Genomic DNA, 21,123 nt, shown 5'->3' on the forward strand with positions numbered 1-21,123 from the left:
TAAATCGGTTGATTCTGCCATAAAGTATTAGTCGCTTGAATTCGATCCTCGTAAGAAGTAGAGTCCAAGGCAGATCTTTGCTTCTGGGACTCTTTAATGTCCTTCTCCTTATTTCCTCCTCTTATGTCTTGCAAATCGCTAGACATGTTTTGATTGGGTTGTGTTGACTTTAAAAAGGATGTGTTTCTTTTAGCTTGCTGGTCTGTACCAAATGTGTTGTGGTACTGCATACCAGGTGATCTGTTATGTTGGCCATCATATGCAGGCGGGCCTATGTAGCCAGGGGGTTGGCTAAACCTCATTCTCTGGTAATTGTTCCTTTCCATGGTGCTTTCAGGAGGACATACCGGTAAGGGGTTGTTGGTCATTGTCTTCTGGTGACCTCCGACCCCCATCGGGCCTCGGGGACCCGAATACGACTCTGACCTCTGCAGCGCTGCCATGTGAGGGTCCGGTGCATGCCTGTTGACCCTCCCCAGGGTCCTACTGGTATCAGGGGCTTCCTGGAAGGCACCCTTCATCTCGGCACCCATCCGTCGCCTCCTAGGAAGGGAGTGGCTGTACCGAGCTGCCCATGCCTGCAACTCCCGGTAGCTGCTGTCACTCAGACTGCTACTGCTGCTGCCGGGCTCCCACCTCCTCTGCCACCCTTCGTTTGGGTTCCCTAACTCATACTCTCTCTCTGGTGCCCCTCTGTATCCTCCTGCTCTCCGTTCCCCTCCTCTCGTCTCTTGAGGCTGAGGGCGGTCTTTGTTTGGGTTGTCGAGCCCGAAAGGGAAGTGGGAGGCGGCGGGGGCGGCCAGGTCTGGGTTGGTCCAGTTGGTGTAGTCGTGCAGGATGCCTCCTGTCCTGGATCCTGGTACATTCCAGCAGCTGGGCTCTCGCTGGTCACAGAGAGGCAAAGGGAGATACGTGGCCTTATGTCTGTCATGGTACCTAATGAGCGGAAGAGCAGGGGTATAATTCACTACATAAGCAGTATGAATTCAGTATGATGGTACAATTTTCAATGAAAATAATTTCACTACTTGAAATTGGATGAAAACCATAATGCTAAAAACATAATACAATTAGTAATCAAAAAACTTTTTCTAACACTGTTATTGAGTTTCTAAATGTTTTCTTTTTTCAACAAAACTAGACTTACATGTGTGTACAGTTTGGTCCAGGTACTGTACAATATTTGGCATAAACAGGTGACTGCCCCTGACTCTCAGCCCAGTAGGCCATCATTGGGTCTGGTTCCACAACTTTACTCTGCAACATACGACACGAAAAAAAATTATGACTGAGTAATACAACCGTTCAACTTTAAAGATTGATAAGGAAATGTGAAAGGTCAAAGGAAAGTGCTGGACTTTAATATCCATGAAGATAAAATAACGCTTTATTGATCCCTCCAGGAATTGTATCTATCAATATAAATCAATCGTTCCCTGCTGACCTGCCCCTTTGATGTATAAAAAGCTGTAAGGTGGAAAAAGAAAAGGTACGTACAGTATGGAGAAGTTGAATGCTTTCCCCAGGTAGGCGTCCTTGCTGCTCTGTTGATGGCCAAATTGCCCAGCTTGTTTTAAGAGGGACAGTGTTTTTCAATTCCCCCCCCTCTCCCCTGGCACGGCTCCCATTCACTCCCCCATCGGGACCTCCCACCTCCCACCAGTGGCCAAACAGCTCAGGATAAAGCCCACGGCGTTTTAGTTCATTACAATTCTTTAAAAGACATGCTCTTCTGTCCTTTCATAATTCTCATAATTCACAAATGCTGTTTGGTCGTATTATGAGACTGAATAATCTGCCTTAGTGTTTATCTGAAATGCAGTCTGTGTCCCAGTTATATTTAGTTGTATTTTTTTGACAGTTACAAAATAAATCTCTCCTTGCTACTCTAATCTCTCTTTACTAATGGAATGCTGAAATGGCTTTAGGAAGCCAATTGTTGCAGGTGACGTGGGTTTCATTACATGTAATAACATGTACGAAATTCATCCATTCAGAAAAGCTGGTTCATTTTTACAGTGCAAGAAAATAACATTTGACATTAGGAACAGTTTGATTTATTTAGGGTGTTTTAATATCAATAAATAACATTTGAAATCAAGAAGATAAAGGAATATAATTGACGGAAGTTGTAGACTTGTTAACTTCTTCAGAGAGTGTGAAGCCTCCCTGCTATTAAAAGCTTCCATCTGACGTACAGTACAAACATGGACAGCTCAACCCCTGTGTATCACTGTCTCACCCTTCTAATCTGGGGACCTGCAGGGAAACAGACTGTGAATGTAGATAGGGATCTGTGGTTTCGTTGGGTGAATTGTAGTAAATGGGCAGATAGGCGGGTGGAGGGTTTGCATCTCTTTCTTTGAAACTCTCCAGCGGAACAAACAGGCTTTCCTTTCCTGAACAGAATCGCTGTACATCAGCAGGCCCCAGGATGAGAGCCTGGTGGTTTATTGGGGGGGGGGGGGAGCAGCAATCTGTTGATGTTGACAAAACTGTTGTTGGTGAGCAGACCCTTAGCTATGATATCATCGTAATGAATTGTACCCATGAGCTGTTATGCAAATTGTAATAATTGATAACCTGATATACTGCGTTACCTTTTGCATGGCTGTTATAACTGATAAATGCTATTTGAGTTTCACTATTAGGTATTTATATTTGAATCAATTTTTTTTACATTATTCAGTTTTATAGTATCGAAATATATTTTCTAATATTTTTTTAATCCACAGAAATACAATCAATATAACAAAACATACACCGTAAACCTGAAGAGATATGTCAAATAAACCTTTTCATTTATTTCACTTAGTGTTTACAGTACACAAGCACACATGTCAACTCTCTTCCCAACACATTGGATTGAAATATATATGTTGATGCCCACCCAACAGAATTCTCCCAAAGGCATTGCCAATATTGGAATGCCTCCCGGTTCGGACTTTAAACGACGAATGATTCACTCAATTTACATTAACTCTGTTATCCGAAGCACTGGAAACTCTGAATAACATGAAGTCATTAAAAATAAATATTTTTTTTTATCATACAGGAGACCGCAGTAGTACACCCAGAACAAAAACACATCCAGCCTCATGTGCAAACTGCAAACAGTTAAAAAGGTAGCAACTGGAAGGGGACAGAAAGGCACAAAAACAATCTATTTTAGTCAAGAAGCACTTAATGAAAAAGTGCAGCTTGCTGTCGAAAGGGCATGTCTAATGAAAATGCCACAGTTCGGCAACTTTAGTTTAAAATATACTGCTTTTGAGTGTGTAGTCCAAACAAACAAATGACATACTGACAAGAATATCACATAGCATGGAGTGAAAGCATATTAACAGGACAAGTAGGACGTTTTGACATGATTTGTCATTAAATTATTGTTCCACCCATAGACAAAATTCACATTCATTTAACCTTTATACCAATGAATGTCCATTGTAGCGAATCAATGAAGAGATTCTTCATCGTGTAATTAAGAGAACTACTTCATCGGTGTCGGGTTAAGGACCAGTCCAGGGCACAGCCCTGATTATCTGTGTGCAGGCTTCTCAAAAACAAGACAGTGATTAGACATTTGAGGGTGTCGCCAAAGTCTATCTCAAATGGTCTTCAAAAGCATTAGGATTGATTTTGAAGTAGGAAAAATCAAGCAAAGAAAGTCTGATGGATCTCTTGTTTTCTGGTGGGTAAACCGTAATACAGGCAGTGTTACCGGGTAAAAGACACAGAACCAGGTGGACTCACAGATGCACACCAACCAATCACATAGAAAGCTAAATGCAGAAGGAGGAATGCCCCATTAAAACTTGGTTCCGAAAAGAATAAGTATTAGAACGATGACGATGACGAAGAGGACCAAAATGACCAGCATCTTCCTGTTCTTTTTCTGATATTGTTCAGCCTGCCGGGAAAAGATGATGCGGGTTATTCAATTTGGTCACATTTCAGGAACTTGGCAAGTCTCGTACTAACAATAATAATCATCATTCTTATCAAAGACATCTTTTTACATCTATGTTCAACAAGGTCTTTACCTTTTGTAACTGTTTTAATCCGTCTTCTGTTTTTACACACGCCTGCTCCACGTTGAAGTCAATTCTGTCCAGCACCGTTCCCTTTGGGTGGAATAAGAGGACATACTGTTATGATCATATAATGATCATGACATACTGCTATGATCATAATGATCATCATATCCATCGATGAAAATATCAAGGTTCTTTCCACACCTGTTCCACCACCATTCCGGCCAAGTCTCTAAAGATCTCATTGAGGTCTGAGATGGACTGGACGACTTGTCGGATCTCCCTTTCACGCTCCTCCACCATAACAGAGTTCTCTTCCACCAGCACCAGCTGATCGTCTGTGAAACCCTGCAAGCAGAAGGGGTTTCAGTCAAATCCTTTCAAAGTCTCTGGTTAAGAAGAAACGTTGGTTGGTAATGTATAACAAATTATGCCAGCACCTGTTCAGGCCGAGAGTTTGTACATGAGGTTGTACTTTCATCTAACCAAATATGAACTAAATATTTTTAGATATTTGATGCATACAATAATTAAATAAGTTAATTTTTTATAGGTCCTCGAGGATTTGTAATGATTAAATAGTCCAATTATCTTTCAAAGAAGGACAATGGCTTGGACCCAAATGTAAAACCGAAGGTCATGCCACCTAGAGGGCAATGCAATTCTCTCAATATGTGGAAGCAAATCGACCACCAATACTATGTCCTTGTGCTCTTGAAAGCCAATTAATTGTTAAAGAAATTCATTTAGAAAGGCTTGATTCCATGCGTGTGTGTGTCCACAGTTGGAAAAGCCTCTTACCCTGTCAAAGAGAGCCAACTCTGTATCCTCCTCCAATAGAGGACCAGAGTCGAAAAAGTGCTTCGACCTCTCTTCTCGGTTCTTCATACCTGGAAAACAGAATAACAATTTGCCATTCTGCATAGAAGGACACATTACAATGGATAGAAAATGTACAATCCTGAGAGCGAAAAAAAAAGGGCAGATTAGGAAAGGCATTTAAAAAGGGACCCTATTTGACCATGAGGTGTGAGCCATACAAGCCATTTCAAATCTACCAAGCCCATGTGAGGGTGTCCACCCAGATGTATGATGGATACCATTTTTACCAGTTGCTCCAGTCCACTATGTAGGTTTATACATACATCTGGGTGGATACTCTCACTTTGGAGGTCTCTAATTCACAGTCATACCTGGTGGTAAGATAGTGGCCCTTTAAATATAAACTTAATAATATAGACAAGTCTCAAGGAATGGAACAACTTGATATATCAGTCCCTTATTTTTGATTAGGTGCAACTGAAGTATCCCCTAGTGCAGTGTTTCCCAAACCTTTTTTTCTGGGGACCCAATTTTTTAAAATTACAAACCATCGCGACCCAATTCGCAATAGGCCTTATCTATAAAATCGTGAGAAGAACAAATTTGTGCATAAATGAACATCCCTGAACGTTTTTACTGCCAATTCCGCATCCCATTATATATGAACTGAAACCAGCCATTTCGAAGAGATAAATCACAACTTTTTTTTTATGCTCTTGTTATTGAAAAGATAATACACATTAAATACTCTGTCCTAAATGAGACCAAAAAATGCATTTAGGTGGAGTTCAAATCTCCTTGTTAAAGCTATCTCATTGTTATTTCCTCTCACAATGTACATGAGCCTTTCAACTAGATTCAATGTTATAAGTAAAATTATCAGAACAATACAAACATTCAGTACTACCAAAAACATGCTTCTTGTTGAAAGTTTTTTAAAATGCTAATGTGTAAAAAAAACAAAAAACAAAAAAACTTTTTTTGTTTTGTTCTGTTCAATTTATATGGCGACTCAATTCAAATCTCCCGACACCCACGTGTGGGTCTTTGGGAAACACTGCCCTAGTGGTTCCGGTGGCTCTTACGTTTCAGGTAGCTGGACTGTGTGTGTCTGAAGCCGGTGGACAGCTCCTGCAGGCTCTGGGCCAGGGAGGAGACCACGTTCCTCAGCAGCCTCTCCTCCTGCTCCGTGCAGTGGCCACAGCGGGCCTGCATCCCCCTCACAGCCCTCTGACACCGGTGGAACATCTACAACAACACATGCCCCAAATCAGGTCGGATCCATCCAAAGAAACGGTACCAAAACAAACCACAAATGGTTACTTATGTATAGACTCAATTATGTCTACCTCAACAATGTTTAAGTTTCCACTGCTCATATTGTGTACAAAGATATCTTTTGGGGATATTTTTGTTCGATTTTGTTTTATACTATTCCATCTCTTCATCCCGATTACTATTCAGTGCTCTCTATTGTGCCATTTCTAGGATAAAGTAATGCAGAATTAGTACATTGTATCTGGTGTTGTACTCTTGAACTCTGAAGCAGGGCCCACCTGGGTGATCTCCTGGGTGGTGATTTCGATGGCGTGCTCCTCCTCCGTGCTGTCGTCCAGCGTGGGGCGGTTCATGTGTTTGTCGTGGAGGAGTGCAAGGTCCTTCATCTTCTGCCGAACCCGTGTGATTTCATATTGGATCTGAAGAAGGGAATACAACATGATGCTGCCATGTACTCTGTCAACAGGGGGGGGCTGCCTTCGTCAAATTCAACCGAAAACACGCTTTACTTTGTTTTTCCCTCCCAAATAGATAAAGGTCTGGAGTTTGAGTTAAGATTATCTTCAAGTTCACATGTCTAAATGTGTACAGGGGGGAGTGGCAGCTCTCTCACTTGCGCACACACACGAACGCACACAAACACACACAAACACACTTCATTAGCTTTGAGAATACAGAAATGCTACTTCATCTTGATTCTACAAAGTCAACATTCCCATTCCTTACTTCGTCTACTCCATCTACCCATTTGGGGGGCAGCTTTTTGGTGACTCCAATGGCAGCTTCGGGATCCAGACTGATTCCAGACACCAGCGCCATGCGGTCGTCAGCCAACTTCAAAACAAGCAGCACAAGATATAAAGTAAATACATTTCATACAAGGACAAAGAGGTACTGATGTGGAGTTTATTTAGTATGAGAAAGAAACTGAGAAAGTCTGAGAAATGATTTGCACCAAGTGTGAAGGGTAGTACCTCGTCCAGCTCCTAATGTGATTTGCAGATACAGAACCGTCCGATCCGAGAGCAAGGCGGAAATATAGACCAAAGTAATGGAAAAGAGTGAGCCCCAAAGAGTAAGCAGTGATTGACTTTGCAGTATTTTTGCATGCACACACATCAATAACATAATATTTCATAGGGTATTCTACTGAGTCGATTCTACTTAAAAGGAAAGGCATGCTAGGTTACTCCTTGAATAATAAATAAAGCATCATGGTTGAATTATGTAACCTAGATCCTATTAATTTCATAGAAAGGATGTTGGCTATGACATTTAACAATTCGCAATCTCACGTTAATTGTTTCTCTGCCACAAATCACGCAAGGTTAGTTTACATTACTTATAGGCCAAACTGTACTATTGACACAACCGGTTATTGTCACAAAAGGATAGTGGATTTACCCAAAACAGCCTAGCTGATGCTTAATAAAAAAAGCAAGGACGTTGATAACATGACGCCACCCCCAACACACGCCACATCACTTCATGTTGACACGTGAGGTTATGTTATGGGAGCTAAGGGGGCTCTTCCCCTGACCCTACCCACTACAATCACAATTAGTCCTACCCCCGTTGAATGACTACATTACTAAAGATCAATTATGTAGTACATTACAACCTGAAGATAACTAAATCAACGTATTCCCACAGACTGGCTACATAAAATCACACACACAAAGATGACAAAACGATTCAGACAACTCACCGCAGCATTGCTACGTGTACTTAGAGTACGACGGGGATCGTATGTACTCACTTGCTCAGCCAATATCTGCCGGTTTTGGATTGCATTGTTCCGCATTAACAAGAAGGCATCGGTCAGACGCCGAGTGGCCATGACTATAATGCTTTTTTGATATAAATCAAATTACACAATGCAAGAATTCATGAGTCCTATCGACTTAGAACCCGTAGCCGTAGCAATCCACCCGATGCTGTGTGGATGACGGACCGTATTAATATTAGTGAAGCTAGCTTTAGCCTGCGCGAACGACACGCAAACCCGCGGAATGCACCCTCAGAAATGGACTGAGAAGATAATAATTACAGTCGAAACGTGTCATCAATAACCTAGAACTACAATATCAACTACACAAATAGGCGTTTTTTAAATGCCAGTCTTGAACGTTAGCTTCAAAACGTTATTAGTTTTTTCGGGGTAAGCTACTGACACTGGACAACGTAAACACCTGCGTAACGTAACGTAGCGTGACGTAACGCGTCGGGTACTCTGACCGCGGGACGCTTTGCGCCACACACCGAGTCGGAGGGTGAACCGCTTTATTAATGGGAAGATGCTGAGACGTAGCCTATACTTACACACAGACATTGTAAAACGCTTTTTATAAAAATATATATATATTCAGGCATATAGCATGCATATGCCTTAATAAAGAGATGTGATCACTTAACAGAAACTAGTCTTATGTTAAAGATTACAGCTCAGTTGTTTTTTAACTGCAGTTTTCTTGGTTCAAACGTCTGTAACCGTTTTACGGCTAATTGTAAAACGCTTGTAAATAAATTTAAGTCTATCATTAAGCCAATTAGGCCTAGGTATAGGCTACCTGGGCCATTCAAATCACGCGCGACGAACTTTTTGGCTGTAAATTAAATTGTAAGTGATCTTTCATCTGATGTAGGCCTATATCAACGGGTTGCCTGTAGTATGGCTTTCTGACCATTGAATTGCAGTGGGTCAAAAACAATAACACTTATGCTCCAGGCGTCTGCACTGCCGAGACCTGTGTTTCTTGTTGTATGTTGCTTGTTGTGCATGTTTGAGACTTGCATGTGTAATTCTGCCCCTCTACCCCTCTACCCCACATAGATTTAGTTGTTTCTGCACGTTATATATATATATGCTTTTATTCAGGACACATGAAGATCCATAGTACAATGTATAAAAATAGACTCAATTCAAAATCAACAATAAAACACAACACATAAAATAAGAGATCAGCATACAACACTTGCAGTATACAAACATGCCCTCCAATGTCTCCAGAGTGTGGATGAGAACCTGAAAGAGCTGAGCCCAGGCTTGACCAATGCCTGAATAATACTGTTTTCAGATGCCGTCAACCTACACATAAAACGATACATCAAATTCCTAATTAAAGCATGACAGGTAGGCACGCCAACATTTACAAACATTTGACTAGCACTCTCGGTATTCTGAGAGGCATCCGCATTCCGTCATTATAAGCCACAGTTAGTTTTTTCATATTGCTTTTTCTGTAAGCACGCCACAAATGGGCAATAATGAGACTATTGCCAATGACACATCCTGTATTTCATGCATTCAACTGCTGTGACAATTGATCCATATACACATTAAAAAGAAAAGGAGATAGGATTCCACCTTGGCGTACACCGTTACCAACATAGAAAGGTTCTGACACAGAATCCCCCCATTTCACCTGCATAGACTGATGATGAGCATACCAGTAGACTAAGATTCTAATAATGACTGTAGGCACTCCTCTATGATGCAGCTTAAGGAACAGTTTCTGATGATTCACACGATCAAATGCCTTGGAAGCATCTATAAAACACGTAAAGATAGTGGAATTCAAGCTATTATAACGGTCTAAAATTTCCTTTAAGGCAAATATACACACATCAGTACCATGTTTACGTTTAAAACCGAATTGGTTATCTGTGGTAAGAATATACTTTTCCAACCTGCTGAGGAGGATTTTCTCCAAGATTTTGGAAACAATCCTGGCTAAAGCTATGGGCCTATAATTGTCTATGCTGTTCATTTTGTGACAAATCTACAAACAGAATGTGTAGCATTTCATAGGGCATATTTGAATCCGACTTGGATTTTTTTTCTTATACTCCTTGTGTGTGTACTATTCAACGAATGAAAACAAACCTGTTAATAATGGTGCATCGTTTGCCAACTGGCATTGGTTACTCCTTTGAGTAACCTACATATTCCTACCTCTCTAATTCATTCAACTTCACAAAAAATTGGTTATCGACATGTTGATGTTTCAAGTGTGATCTTCTTGAAAAGCAATGTTATTTTATTTGTCATTTCCCCCCATGTATGCAGCTGGCTACCATGGCACAGAGTGAAGATGCAGGGAGTGTTACGCCTGTGGACTTTATCCAGTTACAGGAATATATGGAATGTAAGCATCCACCCCTACTGAACCAGAACACTGTGGTTGTATTCTGATCCCCATGTGTCTACTGCCTTGAGCAAGAAGTGTAACCCCCGCCACATAATGTACCACATATCTGTATTCACAAGTTACATTGAAAAAAAGTTACTCCTAAATGACAAATAGCAGTAAGTAAGAACTGAGAATGCTGTAGACGTAGTGTCATCAGATAAAAAAAGCCAGTCTGTGGGCATTCCGTCATTATAAGCCACAGTTCGTTTTTTCATATTGCTTTTTCTGTAAGCACGCCACAAATGGGCAATAATGAGACTATTGCCAATGACACATCCTGTATTTCATGCATTCAACTGCTGTGACAATTGATCCATATACACATTAAAAAGAAAAGGAGATAGGATTCCACCTTGGCGTACACCGTTACCAACATAGAAAGGTTCTGACACAGAATCCCCCCATTTCACCTGCATAGACTGATGAGCATACCAGTAGACTAAGATTCTAATAATAGGCACTCCTCTATGATGCAGCTTAAGGAACAGTTTCTGATGATTCACACGATCAAATGCCTTGGAAGCATCTATAAAACACGTAAAGATAGTGGAATTCAAGCTATTATAACGGTCTAAAATTTCCTTTAAGGCAAATATACACATATCAGTACCATGTTTACGTTTAAAACCGAATTGGTTATCTGTGGTAAGAATATACTTTTCCAACCTGCTGAGGAGGATTTTCTCCAAGATTTTGGAAACAATCCTAAAGCTATGGGCCTATAATTGTCTATGCTGTTCATTTTGCCAGCTTTGTCCTTAAGAACCGGCACTAATAGTAGGCTACTGGTAAAATGGCATCAGGCAGAGACCCATGGCCTAAGAATTCTGTCATACATAGAGCAAGCAGAGTAAAACGTTAGTGGCACTAACTGTAATTATGTCAGAAAAGCTCCTGCTCCGCCCACTGTTAATCCCGTATATCCACCAACACACTGTCAGGCATTTATCCACAACACGAATACAAGCTCCTCAAGAGTCGCCTGCAAGTTACCTTTTCGATATCTACAATTTGACATTTAGGAGCGAATTTTCGTTGATTCACTTCTGACGGGGTTGAGCAATACCCTGCACAAGGTAAGTTTACGACTTCCACGGAGAAGTCAGCTATTGAATGTAAGAACACCTGTCTTAACAGTGAGCAAACAGAGTAAAGAGTGCATTTAATAACCATGCATGGCACTCATGGTTTATAGACTATAATCCCGACGGATGGATGCCCTTTTAAGAGCTTGGATTTAGATTTAAATTTAGATTGTTATTACTTGACATGTCGATGAATCAAAGTTTACCGATTAGGATGTCCTTTAAAATTGACGTTTGCCGACTTGCAAGAAGAGTGTATTGGACTTACATTAGCAACATGCATTTGTTGTTTTTACTATGTTGTAAACTAATATTTACAGCGTGACAAATCTACAAACAGAATGTGTAGCATTTCATAGGGCATATTTGAATCCGACTTGGATTTTTTTTCTTATACTCCTTGTGTGTGTACTATTCAACGAATGAAAACAAACCTGTTAATAATGGTGCATCGTTTGCCAACTGGCATTGGTTACTCCTTTGAGTAACCTACATATTCCTACCTCTCTAATTCATTCAACTTCCCCCCATGTATGCAGCTGGCTACCATGGCACAGAGTGAAGATGCAGGGAGTGTTACGCCTGTGGACTTTATCCAGTTACAGGAATATATGGAATGTAAGCATCCACCCCTACTGAACCAGAACACTGTGGTTGTATTCTGATCCCCATGTGTCTACTGCCTTGAGCAAGAAGTGTAACCCCCGCCACATAATGTACCACATATCTGTATTCACAAGTTACATTGAAAAAATGTAACTTGTCCTAAATGACAAATAGCAGTAAGTAAGAACTGAGAATGCTGTAGACGTAGTGTCATCAGATAAAAAAAGGCAATATACGTCAATACAATTATTTATGTATGTATCATGTCATATCATTATCTTAATTATATACCATATATATTCAAGTTGGCACATCTCAAAAGGCTACTCTAGGTGAAAAATGACTGACTGTTGGAGGCCTGGAAAAACGACATTCTGTTCACAGATAGTACTTCACGGGTGCAAGACGTGTTGAAGGAGTTTCATTCAGGTGATAAGCAAGGCCAGACCAAGTTCGAAGAGGTACGTTGTGGGAGGATGTCCTCTGCAAGAAAGCATTTAGCTCTTGATGTGTACTGAACACGGTATAAGTCAACCCAGGTGTTGTGACTCGCTCCGCATACTCAGGCCGGTCTGTGTGTCATGTGCCTCCCCCTCAGTACATGGACGCAGCTGGCTTCGCACAGTTCCTCAAGACCTACCTCGAGGACGAGGATTTCCCCGAGGATCTCTGCGGACGTCTGTTTAAATATTTTCAACATTTTGAACACGACGAGGCGGAAACCCCGAAAAGAGAAGGTACACCTAGCGCTGACCGCTCTCCCCCAGATAACAGGACGGTCCAACAGGTTCTGCCAGCACCACCCCCCCCCCCCCCCCCCCCCCACCAACCCCCTGTGCACTCATGTAATAATCACACAAGAAGAGGGATGCGGAGCAGCCAGTGGATTAACAGGCTTTACTCTTGAGTGCTCCGTGTCTGGATCATACTTCATAACTCACACCGGGTTTGAGTGAAACAATGCACGTTTGCATGAATCCCAGTACCTAAATATAAAGGATTATGGCTAAACCATGACAGAACTCATCCCAAATAATTAAAGTTAACGTCCCATCTTCTTTGTTAATTCACCTATTCAAAATATTCATAATGCATTTTGTAATTATTTGTAGTTAATCAGGATTTCATCAACGTAACAGTTTGTTATGTAACCTGTCACGTTTGTCTCTGTTAATCTACAAAGGGGAAATGTGCGTATGAATTGACCATTGACTCAAGAGAACAAAGACAATGGCATTCACACTTGCAAAAGGATTTTCTGCAGTAGTAGGATCAAACCTGTGAGGTTAGGCTGAGAGGTCGAGGGGCCCATTGAACTTAATTACATTGAGGTGTCGTTACTTAACAACAACAACTCACCGTTCATCTACATCTGACCTTTTCTGTCTGCAGATAACGCCAACCTTCCTTTTTCATCAACAACGATTTAACTATTTAAACATTTTCTGTTTGTCAGTTGGATTTTCTATGATATTGGTTATATTGGTTATACATTTCAGATGGGGTGTTCCTCCGTGACGTTTCCTGCTACTTCTCCATACTGGAGGACGGGCAGCCGAGAGAGAAGTTAGAATGTGAGAATGGTCCTTTCTTTATCATCTCCTTAATAACATGTCATTACCATCACTTTACATAGACCTATAATTAAAAAACGATTGTTGACCAAATGTGTCTCAACAAAGGAAAATAAATGAAAGGCGTTAATAATGATCACCACAGACAACATGTCCCCTCTTAACACCATCATTCCCCAGCAACATTATTACACCCAATTGTGTAAGTGCAGCGAACAATGGGTGCATCACTGACGCCATTTTGTTTTGCTCGCAGGTACATTCAAACTTTATGACCAAGATGGCAATGGACTTCTGGATAGCTCTGTGAGTAATTTAAAATCAATATATTTTATTATGTTAACATTTAAGTTGCATTTAGTACTACGGTATTAACCGATGCAAGTCGCTTTGGATAAAAGCGTCTGCTAAATGCCCTAATTGTAATTGTACTACATACAAATGGACTGTATATGTTCTCTTTTGTTTCTGAGTCACTATCTGAAATGTTTTACATATGCAAGTAGAAGTTGTTTATTTATAATCTCTTTATTGTGGATTTATCTTTTTAGGAAGTGGATCGTATAATTGCCCAAATGATGCGCGCTGCAGAATATCTGGGCTGGGATGTGACTGAACTCAGACCAGTATGAACTTAACAACTCATCAATATTGTTTAGACCTGGACATGATATTCAACCTAATGTGGAGAGAGATTGCGGCATTTTAACAGGCATAAAGCCATAAGAACAATTATGACTCTCAAACTCTCAACCATGAATTAATAATTATTCTGAATCTCTCTGAATGCTGGTTGGACATTTTTATTTCCTTGTCATTTTTGTTCAGGTGCTCAAGGATCTGATGGGGGCGATCGACGTGGACGGCAGTGGAAGTGTCAACCTGGATGAGTGGATTAAAGGGGGCATGAACAACGTGCCTTTACTGGTGCTGTTGGGCCTCAAGGTAGTAGCCCATCATGCTAGGCATCAGCATGCCACTTTGTTAAACATAATTGTGTGTAAGCCACCAGGTGTTCAGGCCAATCAGCGTCATATGAGGACCTACGAGATCCATGGAAACGTGATAGAAAAATATAGACCGATTGTTCATCTAATCACCTGCAAAGTATCTTCTTTAATTGACTGCCCCGATCCAGACAGTTTCCAGGGACGACTTCCCAGATGGTTCTCTGTAAAAAAAACGATCTGTGACGTTAGGTTATAACTTATAGGTATTGGTATTCCATAAAACATGTTTGATATTGGTATTTTAAATGACCTGTTTGTCATTTACTCATATACAACTTATTGGTATTCTATAACAATGTTATTTCTAAGAATGTTAAGAGAATGTCATGTACTCCTTCAGTTTTCTTTGGCACGTTTCAAATAGTTTCGTCCCTTTTGTGCTATACTGCAGATGACAGAGAGGGATGGACAGCATAGCTGGAGGATGAAGCATTTCAACAAGCCGACCTACTGTAACGTCTGTCAGGGCATGCTTCTTGGCCTGGCGAAGCAAGGACTCTGCTGCACTTGTAAGATCTCCTAACAGCCACTAGGGGGCAACCGTGTATCTTCACAGTCGGGCCTCACTTTCCTGCTGATTTGAGCATGGAGTATGATGTTATACATCTTTTTGCCAATAACAATAGAAGCATGAATCCATTGACGACCACACCTGGAGTTGTGTTTGCAAGCATGAAGACACTACTTAACATTAATATGGTGATTTACTAATACTGTGTGATTCTATGATATATTTTTTTGCCCCCAGACTGCAAGTACACAGTCCACAGTCAGTGTGCCAGCAAGACCGCTGAGCAATGCCCTCCAACCTTCGTCAGGTCTAAGAAGGAGCTTGGTGTAAGAAGCTAATACCTTTTCATTCTTTATGATCAGTACCCCCCCCCTCCCTACAAAAGCATTTATAGCTTATAGTGTCACCATTATAGTATATTGATGCATTTGTAAAACGGTCTATGAAGACTTTATTCGGTTGAATGTTCTCAGATAACAAACACCCACAGCATAACATTACTTAAATGTTAATGGGGGATGCATTAGTCAAAATGTGTGCCCTGCGTTAGTTTTGATTTAACATTGCAGATTAAAACCTTAGTGTCCACTTAGAGTAGGCTTTTTACCTCGAACTCAGGAGGAAATGTACTGCAGAAGAACAGAATTTAATTAATGAATGGGTGCTTTTATGGAATTATCTTTATTGCCGTTCTGGCTTTTGTCTTAATGGTTTCGGGATCCTGCAAAGTAGATTAGTTACTCCCAACACACAGCTGGGTAAAGCAAACCGCTGGGTCCTTCTAACTGACTGCACCAAGAGAGATTGTAATTTAGAAATCACGCAACTCACAGTATATTTAGTTGTAAGTTATCAGTTGCTGACTTTATTCCAACAGTTTCTTTCTTTTTTTATACACAACCAGATTTTATGAGGAACTTCATAGATCAACATTGTAATCCTAATTATCTTGTCTAGCTCAGTCTTAAGCAAATACTTAAATGATAGAATCAAAGCCAGCTTCTAATCGTTAGTTTCTGCTTCTCCCAATGGGTCCCAGGTCCCAGCTCACGACTGGATCAGTGCGGACTGTAGCTCCAGGAAGTGTAAGGTGTGCCACAAGAAGATCAAGCACTTTGTAGGGAGCCGTTGCGTGTGGTGCCAAGAGATGGTAAGGCCGTAGTGATCTGTGATTGTGTGTTTTTCTGTTGAATTACGGAGGCTGATTTAATGTTTCCCTATAAAGGAAATGTTCTTGTTAATTTTTCCATACATAGACACAGCATGTATATCATGTGCGCCTTTTATTCATTCTATTTCTCCTGAAGCGTCATGACGACTGTTTGAAATCTTGCGTGACGTGTGAATGCGGATTGCTGAAAGATCACATCCTGCCCCCATGGGCCATATATGCTTTCTCAGGGGTAAGATGAATTAATATGATACAATGAATACCTTCCTTTAATTTTACTTTAATGAGATGCCTAAATGAATCACATTTTACAAGAGTAGCATCAGGGCTTGTTCAGTTCATCTGTGTTGTCCCGTGGGGGAAATTCAGTATTTAGTAATGGCGCTCTCAGTCCAAACATATCCTCTCTGGACAAAAATATTATTTTACAAACGTGTACTGTTTGCTAATGTCTTTCTGTTCATACCCTTCATCCAGGACGATAATACTTCTAATTCTTTAGAAGACACCAGTATGTTCAATGTTACCCCTGACGGACACATCCTGCAGGTTTGTGGCGGACACAGAACTTATTTTACTTGTTTGTTTTTCACTTTTATTTTCGTCGCGGGTGCATGATACATATGTAGGGCTTAGAGATGTCCTAGCAGGCTCACAGGGTGAACTTCACATGATCCCTCAGCAATGTTGAGGTATTGCTAATTGAATGGCGAGTGTACAATAATTAAATGTGAAAAACATCATACTTCTACAGGAAAAAGTAGTATCCAGTGATACCGTCTCACCTAGTCAGTTAGATTTTTGTCTGTCATCTAAACACAGTGTGGGTCTTGTGTTTTTGTTAGATTGTTCCGGTCCCAGACATCCACCCTCTGCTTGTGTTCGTAAACCCCAAGAGTGGTGGGAAGCAGGGGGAGAGGTAGGAGGTCCACCCGCGGAATAGTCTTCCCATTTCTGGAGCTTCTATTTCAAATGTGGTCCATACCATGTTAGGGCTTCCTGGTAGACTGCATTGTTTCTGTTTTGCAGAGTACTGAGGAAATTTCAGTACCTTCTGAACCCTCGGCAAATCTACAACCTGCGTAACGGAGGACCCGTCCCTGGGTACCGTGATACTTGATGTTTTAAATATTGTATTGAGTTAATCATGTTGTGTGTGGTTGGAGTTATGTTTTGATTTCTTTCCCTGCTTTTTTTTTTTGTAGACTAAATTTCTTTCGCAGTCTGCACGACTACAGAATCTTAGTGTGCGGTGGGGATGGGACGGTTGGGTGGATTCTGGACGCTATAGGTAGTGTGTGTGTGTCTGTGTGTGTGTGTGTGTGTTGTGTGTGTGTGTGTGTGTGTGTGTGTGTCTGTGTCTGTGTGTCTGTGTCTGTGTCTGTGTCTGTGTGTGTGTGTGTGTGTGTGTGTGTCTGTGTCTGTGTCTGTGTCTGTGTCTGTGTCTGTGTCTGTGTCTGTGTCTGTGTCTGTGTCTGTGTCTGTGTCTGTGTGTGTGTGTGTGTGTGTGTGTGTGTGTGTGTGTGTATTTGTGGCCCTCCAATCTCTCTATGTATTCAAGATAGTAGAGCCAAACTCTTACTCTGCGTTATTTACTCACAGTATCTCCCTGCTGCTCCCATATCATTCCAACCAGGGGCTAATTTTAATCATAGTAATCCAATATACTTCATTTTTTTATAACGTCTATAAAAAGATAGCATTGATAGAAGAGCACGATTACAAAGCTAACCGGCGGATAATGTTTTTTAATCTTTGTGATTTCAGACAAGGCGGAGCTCCCTGTGCGCCCCCCTGTCGCTATCCTCCCCCTTGGCACGGGGAACGACCTGGCCCGCTGCCTCCGCTGGGGGGGAGGTATGGAGGCAGCCTCGGCCTGATCCTAAACGTCTATATTAGCATAGTGTGGTGGCTCTTTCAAAAACAATCTGTCGTTCCCCTTCTATTTAAAAAGTCCATTAATTGTCGCCAGTCGTTCATTCATTATTATCACGCAATGTACAGTTGGCCGGTCGGTCGGAATCTCACGCTGCAAAGGAAGTGGCTTGATTTTTGCTAAAATGGTGTGGTTAAAGAAATAGGATAAACCAAGTGGATTTTTGGTTGACCTAAGGCCCAATCCCATTTCTACCCCTTACCCCTTACCCCTTACCCCTTCCCCTTCCCCTTCCCCTTCCCCTTCCCCTTACCCTTCCCCTTCCCCTTACCCTTACCCTTACCCCTTCAAAACAATGGGAGGGGTAAGGGGAAGGGGTAAGGGGTAGAAATGGGATTGGGCCTTAGTGTATAGCTGGCAAACAAACCAACGACCGAACAACAATGGTTACCGCCCTGTTGCTTACAATCATAGTTTCCCTTGATATAATTTCCGTTTTTTGGGGTGAAATCTTGCCCCAGGGTACGATGGCTCGGATCTGCGCGACGTCCTGAAGGACATTGCTGGCAGCGTGTTGGCGCCGATGGACCGCTGGACCGTCCAGGTCATCCCAGACGACCCCACGGAAGACGGAGACCCCGTGCCGTACCCGATCATAAACAACTACTTCTCCATCGGGGTGGTGAGTTAAAACAATGTGGAGTTGAGTTATGAGAACAAATGTACAATAAGGACCTGCTCACCTTTTACGTCTGTGTTTGCACTTCCTTTGTGCCCTTGCAAGGATGCCTCCATCGCTCACCGCTTCCACCACATGAGGGAGAAGCATCCGCATAAGTTCAGCAGCAGGTGAGAGGACACTCATCATGAATTCATTGCTGGTTAATGCAAATCCCTTCAAAGCAACCAAAATAAGTTGGGAGTTTCATGTTCTTTCTTTGTTGTCCCTTAAGGGTGAAGAACAAACTCTGGTATTTTGAGTTTGCCACGTCCGAGACAATATCTGCATCCTGCAAGAATCTGAAAGATTGTCTAACCATTGAGGTAAATTATCTCAAGTAACCCTCCATGATCTATTTTTTTCTCCGTAATCTCTTTCCCTGGGTTTACATCTTCGTGCTGATCGTCTTCTTAATATCTCTCTCTCTCTCTCCCTCTCTCTCCCTTGCCTTTCCTTCCATTCCTCTACCAGTGCTGTGGCGTGCCGTTAGATATCACCTCCCTTTCTCTGGAAGGCATAGCAGTGGTCAACATACCCAGCATGCACGGCGGCTCCAACCTCTGGGGCGAGTCGAAGAAGGCGGACAAATCCAGCCATCATGCGTTGGACAAGTCTGCGGAGGTCATCACCGACCGGGAGCTGCTTAAGACACGCTCTCAGGGTGGGCCTCTTCCCCTTACGTCGCCATCTCCCCATGGCCCTTCTTATCCAAATAACCGGGACGCAGCCTTTCCTGTGAGCGTGTGCTCATGGGTCTACAGCTGGCATGAAGTATCTTCTTCTCTCTCTCTCTCATCTGTTTCCTGTGTTGTTCTCCTGAAGATATGAGCGATAAGCGTTTGGAGGTGCTGGGTCTCGAGGGAGCCATGGAGATGGGTCAGATCTACACAGGGCTGAAGAGCGCCGGTCTGAGACTCGCGCAAACCCCCCAGATCACTATCAAGTTCAGTAGCTTAACTCTTAGGACTTGAACTCTATGTGTACATGATGATGTGGTTGAATTAACAGATCATTTCTAATAATTTCCCTTTTCTTCTCGTTGCCAGGACACTCAAACCCCTTCCCATGCAGATTGATGGGGAGCCTTGGATGCAACCTCTCTGTACTGTATGTATTATTATTATTTATTCATTTAAAATATTATTTTTATCATTATTAATATATAATTCAAATTCAGCATTGAGAGAACTGAACATCTAATGAATCGACGGTGGAATGGTGGAAATGGACATTCGATTTATTTTGAACTCACGGCATTTTGTGATATCCAAACACGATGTTTACTACCATGTTGTTAATCTGCTGCCTGTAGCTGGGGCCCTTTTCCAGGATAGCGTACATTTAACAGAATCAGTTGCTATTAACTTTATCATAAAGATTTGTATAGAATTATCCAGTAGTGTAGGCCAATTTACATGTATCTGTTTTGTTGTCAATAGTACTTATATCATATTAATACAATATTAAGTTGGAGCTAACCTCTTTTTTATTTATTCATCATAGATCCACATTACTCACAAAAACCAAGCTAACATGCTCATGGCTCCACCATCCAAACGATCCGGGTTCTTCCACCTGAAGTAGGGATTCCCTGCTTGTGCAGTAAATCTTCCTACTGTTATCCAATGGACACAAAGTGCAAATCACCGTAGACAAATATGTATGTATAGGATGTTTAGGATCAATATCACATACATTTACATTTCATCTTTGCATGCACCAAAACTCCCAATTTATTCACAACTGCTTATAGTAAATGTGTTCCCTTTTTTCATTGAATGTGCATTCTTAATAATTAATGCTTATATTCCTATTTTAATAACAATAATGTTAATGTTATTATTATTCTGTTTTCCCCGTCGATGTACATAAATAATGATAACTATCAATTTTAGCTAGATGCATGGCTGGCTATGTTTAGAAACCCACAGAGATAAGCTAATGGTAGCCGCTGCGCAATGTTTTCCTTCTCAGGAGAAAATTTGCCATATTTGACATATTATTGTCCTTTTATGATTTAGTGCAGTGAATTTGTTAGTCCTTTAACCAACCGTTCAAGCTAGACAACCTTCAACCATCAACTGGCATATTTAGTATGTCCTGTTTTATATACAGCAGGAATATACAAGCTTATTACTTTACAGCCATATTGCTATTCATCATTTATATTATCATAGTTGTTTTTGTGGCTTTCCTATGCTGAATCTAATTATGTTTATTGCATTTCTTTGTTTCTTTTATT

The 21,123-nt window shown here is 41.3% G+C and overlaps 2 protein-coding genes across 5 annotated transcripts; one reads left to right on the forward strand and one right to left on the reverse strand.

The window, feature by feature from the left end:
- Nucleotides 1-2,749: 2,749 nt before the first annotated feature.
- On the reverse strand, nt 2,750-8,393 carry stx16 (syntaxin 16). 4 transcript variants are annotated; one of them, XM_056606548.1, is made up of 9 exons: nt 7,894-8,373; nt 7,109-7,120; nt 6,861-6,968; nt 6,413-6,553; nt 5,942-6,104; nt 4,836-4,924; nt 4,239-4,382; nt 4,044-4,124; nt 2,750-3,910 (listed from the first exon to the last, which is right to left on the reverse strand). In XM_056606548.1, exons 1-9 carry the CDS (start codon nt 7,972-7,974, stop codon nt 3,809-3,811), a joined length of 921 nt encoding a protein of 306 aa, XP_056462523.1. In that variant the 5' UTR covers nt 7,975-8,373; the 3' UTR covers nt 2,750-3,808. The 4 variants fall into 4 exon arrangements, with proteins under 4 accessions (XP_056462523.1, XP_056462521.1, XP_056462522.1 ...); XM_056606546.1 differs by having other exon boundaries at nt 7,843-8,373; XM_056606547.1 differs by lacking the exon at nt 7,109-7,120 and having other exon boundaries at nt 7,843-8,373.
- Nucleotides 8,394-11,311: 2,918 nt separating this feature from the next.
- Nucleotides 11,312-20,660, forward strand: dgkab (diacylglycerol kinase, alpha b). Its single transcript, XM_056605843.1, has 24 exons — nt 11,312-11,403; nt 11,952-12,030; nt 12,403-12,479; nt 12,617-12,755; nt 13,518-13,592; nt 13,849-13,898; nt 14,144-14,218; nt 14,421-14,537; nt 14,994-15,111; nt 15,351-15,439; nt 16,153-16,263; nt 16,421-16,516; nt 16,762-16,833; nt 17,130-17,203; nt 17,314-17,388; nt 17,490-17,575; nt 18,052-18,141; nt 18,682-18,842; nt 18,945-19,009; nt 19,114-19,204; nt 19,353-19,542; nt 19,704-19,824; nt 19,928-19,988; nt 20,385-20,660. The coding sequence occupies exons 2-24, from the start codon at nt 11,961-11,963 to the stop codon at nt 20,463-20,465; spliced, it is 2,184 nt and encodes a 727-aa protein (XP_056461818.1). The 5' UTR covers nt 11,312-11,403; nt 11,952-11,960; the 3' UTR covers nt 20,466-20,660.
- The last annotated feature ends 463 nt before the right edge of the window (nt 20,661-21,123 follow it).

The sequence above is a fragment of the Gadus chalcogrammus genome, chromosome 13 (genome assembly GCF_026213295.1).
Source record: "Gadus chalcogrammus isolate NIFS_2021 chromosome 13, NIFS_Gcha_1.0, whole genome shotgun sequence".
NCBI classification, from domain to species: Eukaryota; Metazoa; Chordata; class Actinopteri; order Gadiformes; family Gadidae; genus Gadus; species Gadus chalcogrammus.

Coding starts and splice junctions, on each gene's coding strand:
- stx16 (XM_056606546.1), bottom strand. CDS start 7,974: ATGGCCACTCGGCGTCTGACCGATGCCTTCTTGTTAATGCGGAACAAT. Junction 4,925..5,941: donor ACAGTCCAGCTACCTGAAAC/GTAAGAGCCACC, acceptor TCTGTTTTCCAG/GTATGAAGAACCGAGAAGAG. Junction 4,383..4,835: donor AGTTGGCTCTCTTTGACAGG/GTAAGAGGCTTT, acceptor TTCTGCTTGCAG/GGTTTCACAGACGATCAGCT.
- dgkab (XM_056605843.1), top strand. CDS start 11,961: ATGGCACAGAGTGAAGATGCAGGGAGTGTTACGCCTGTGGACTTTATC. Junction 12,480..12,616: donor GCCAGACCAAGTTCGAAGAG/GTACGTTGTGGG, acceptor CCTCCCCCTCAG/TACATGGACGCAGCTGGCTT. Junction 19,205..19,352: donor AAGATTGTCTAACCATTGAG/GTAAATTATCTC, acceptor TTCCTCTACCAG/TGCTGTGGCGTGCCGTTAGA.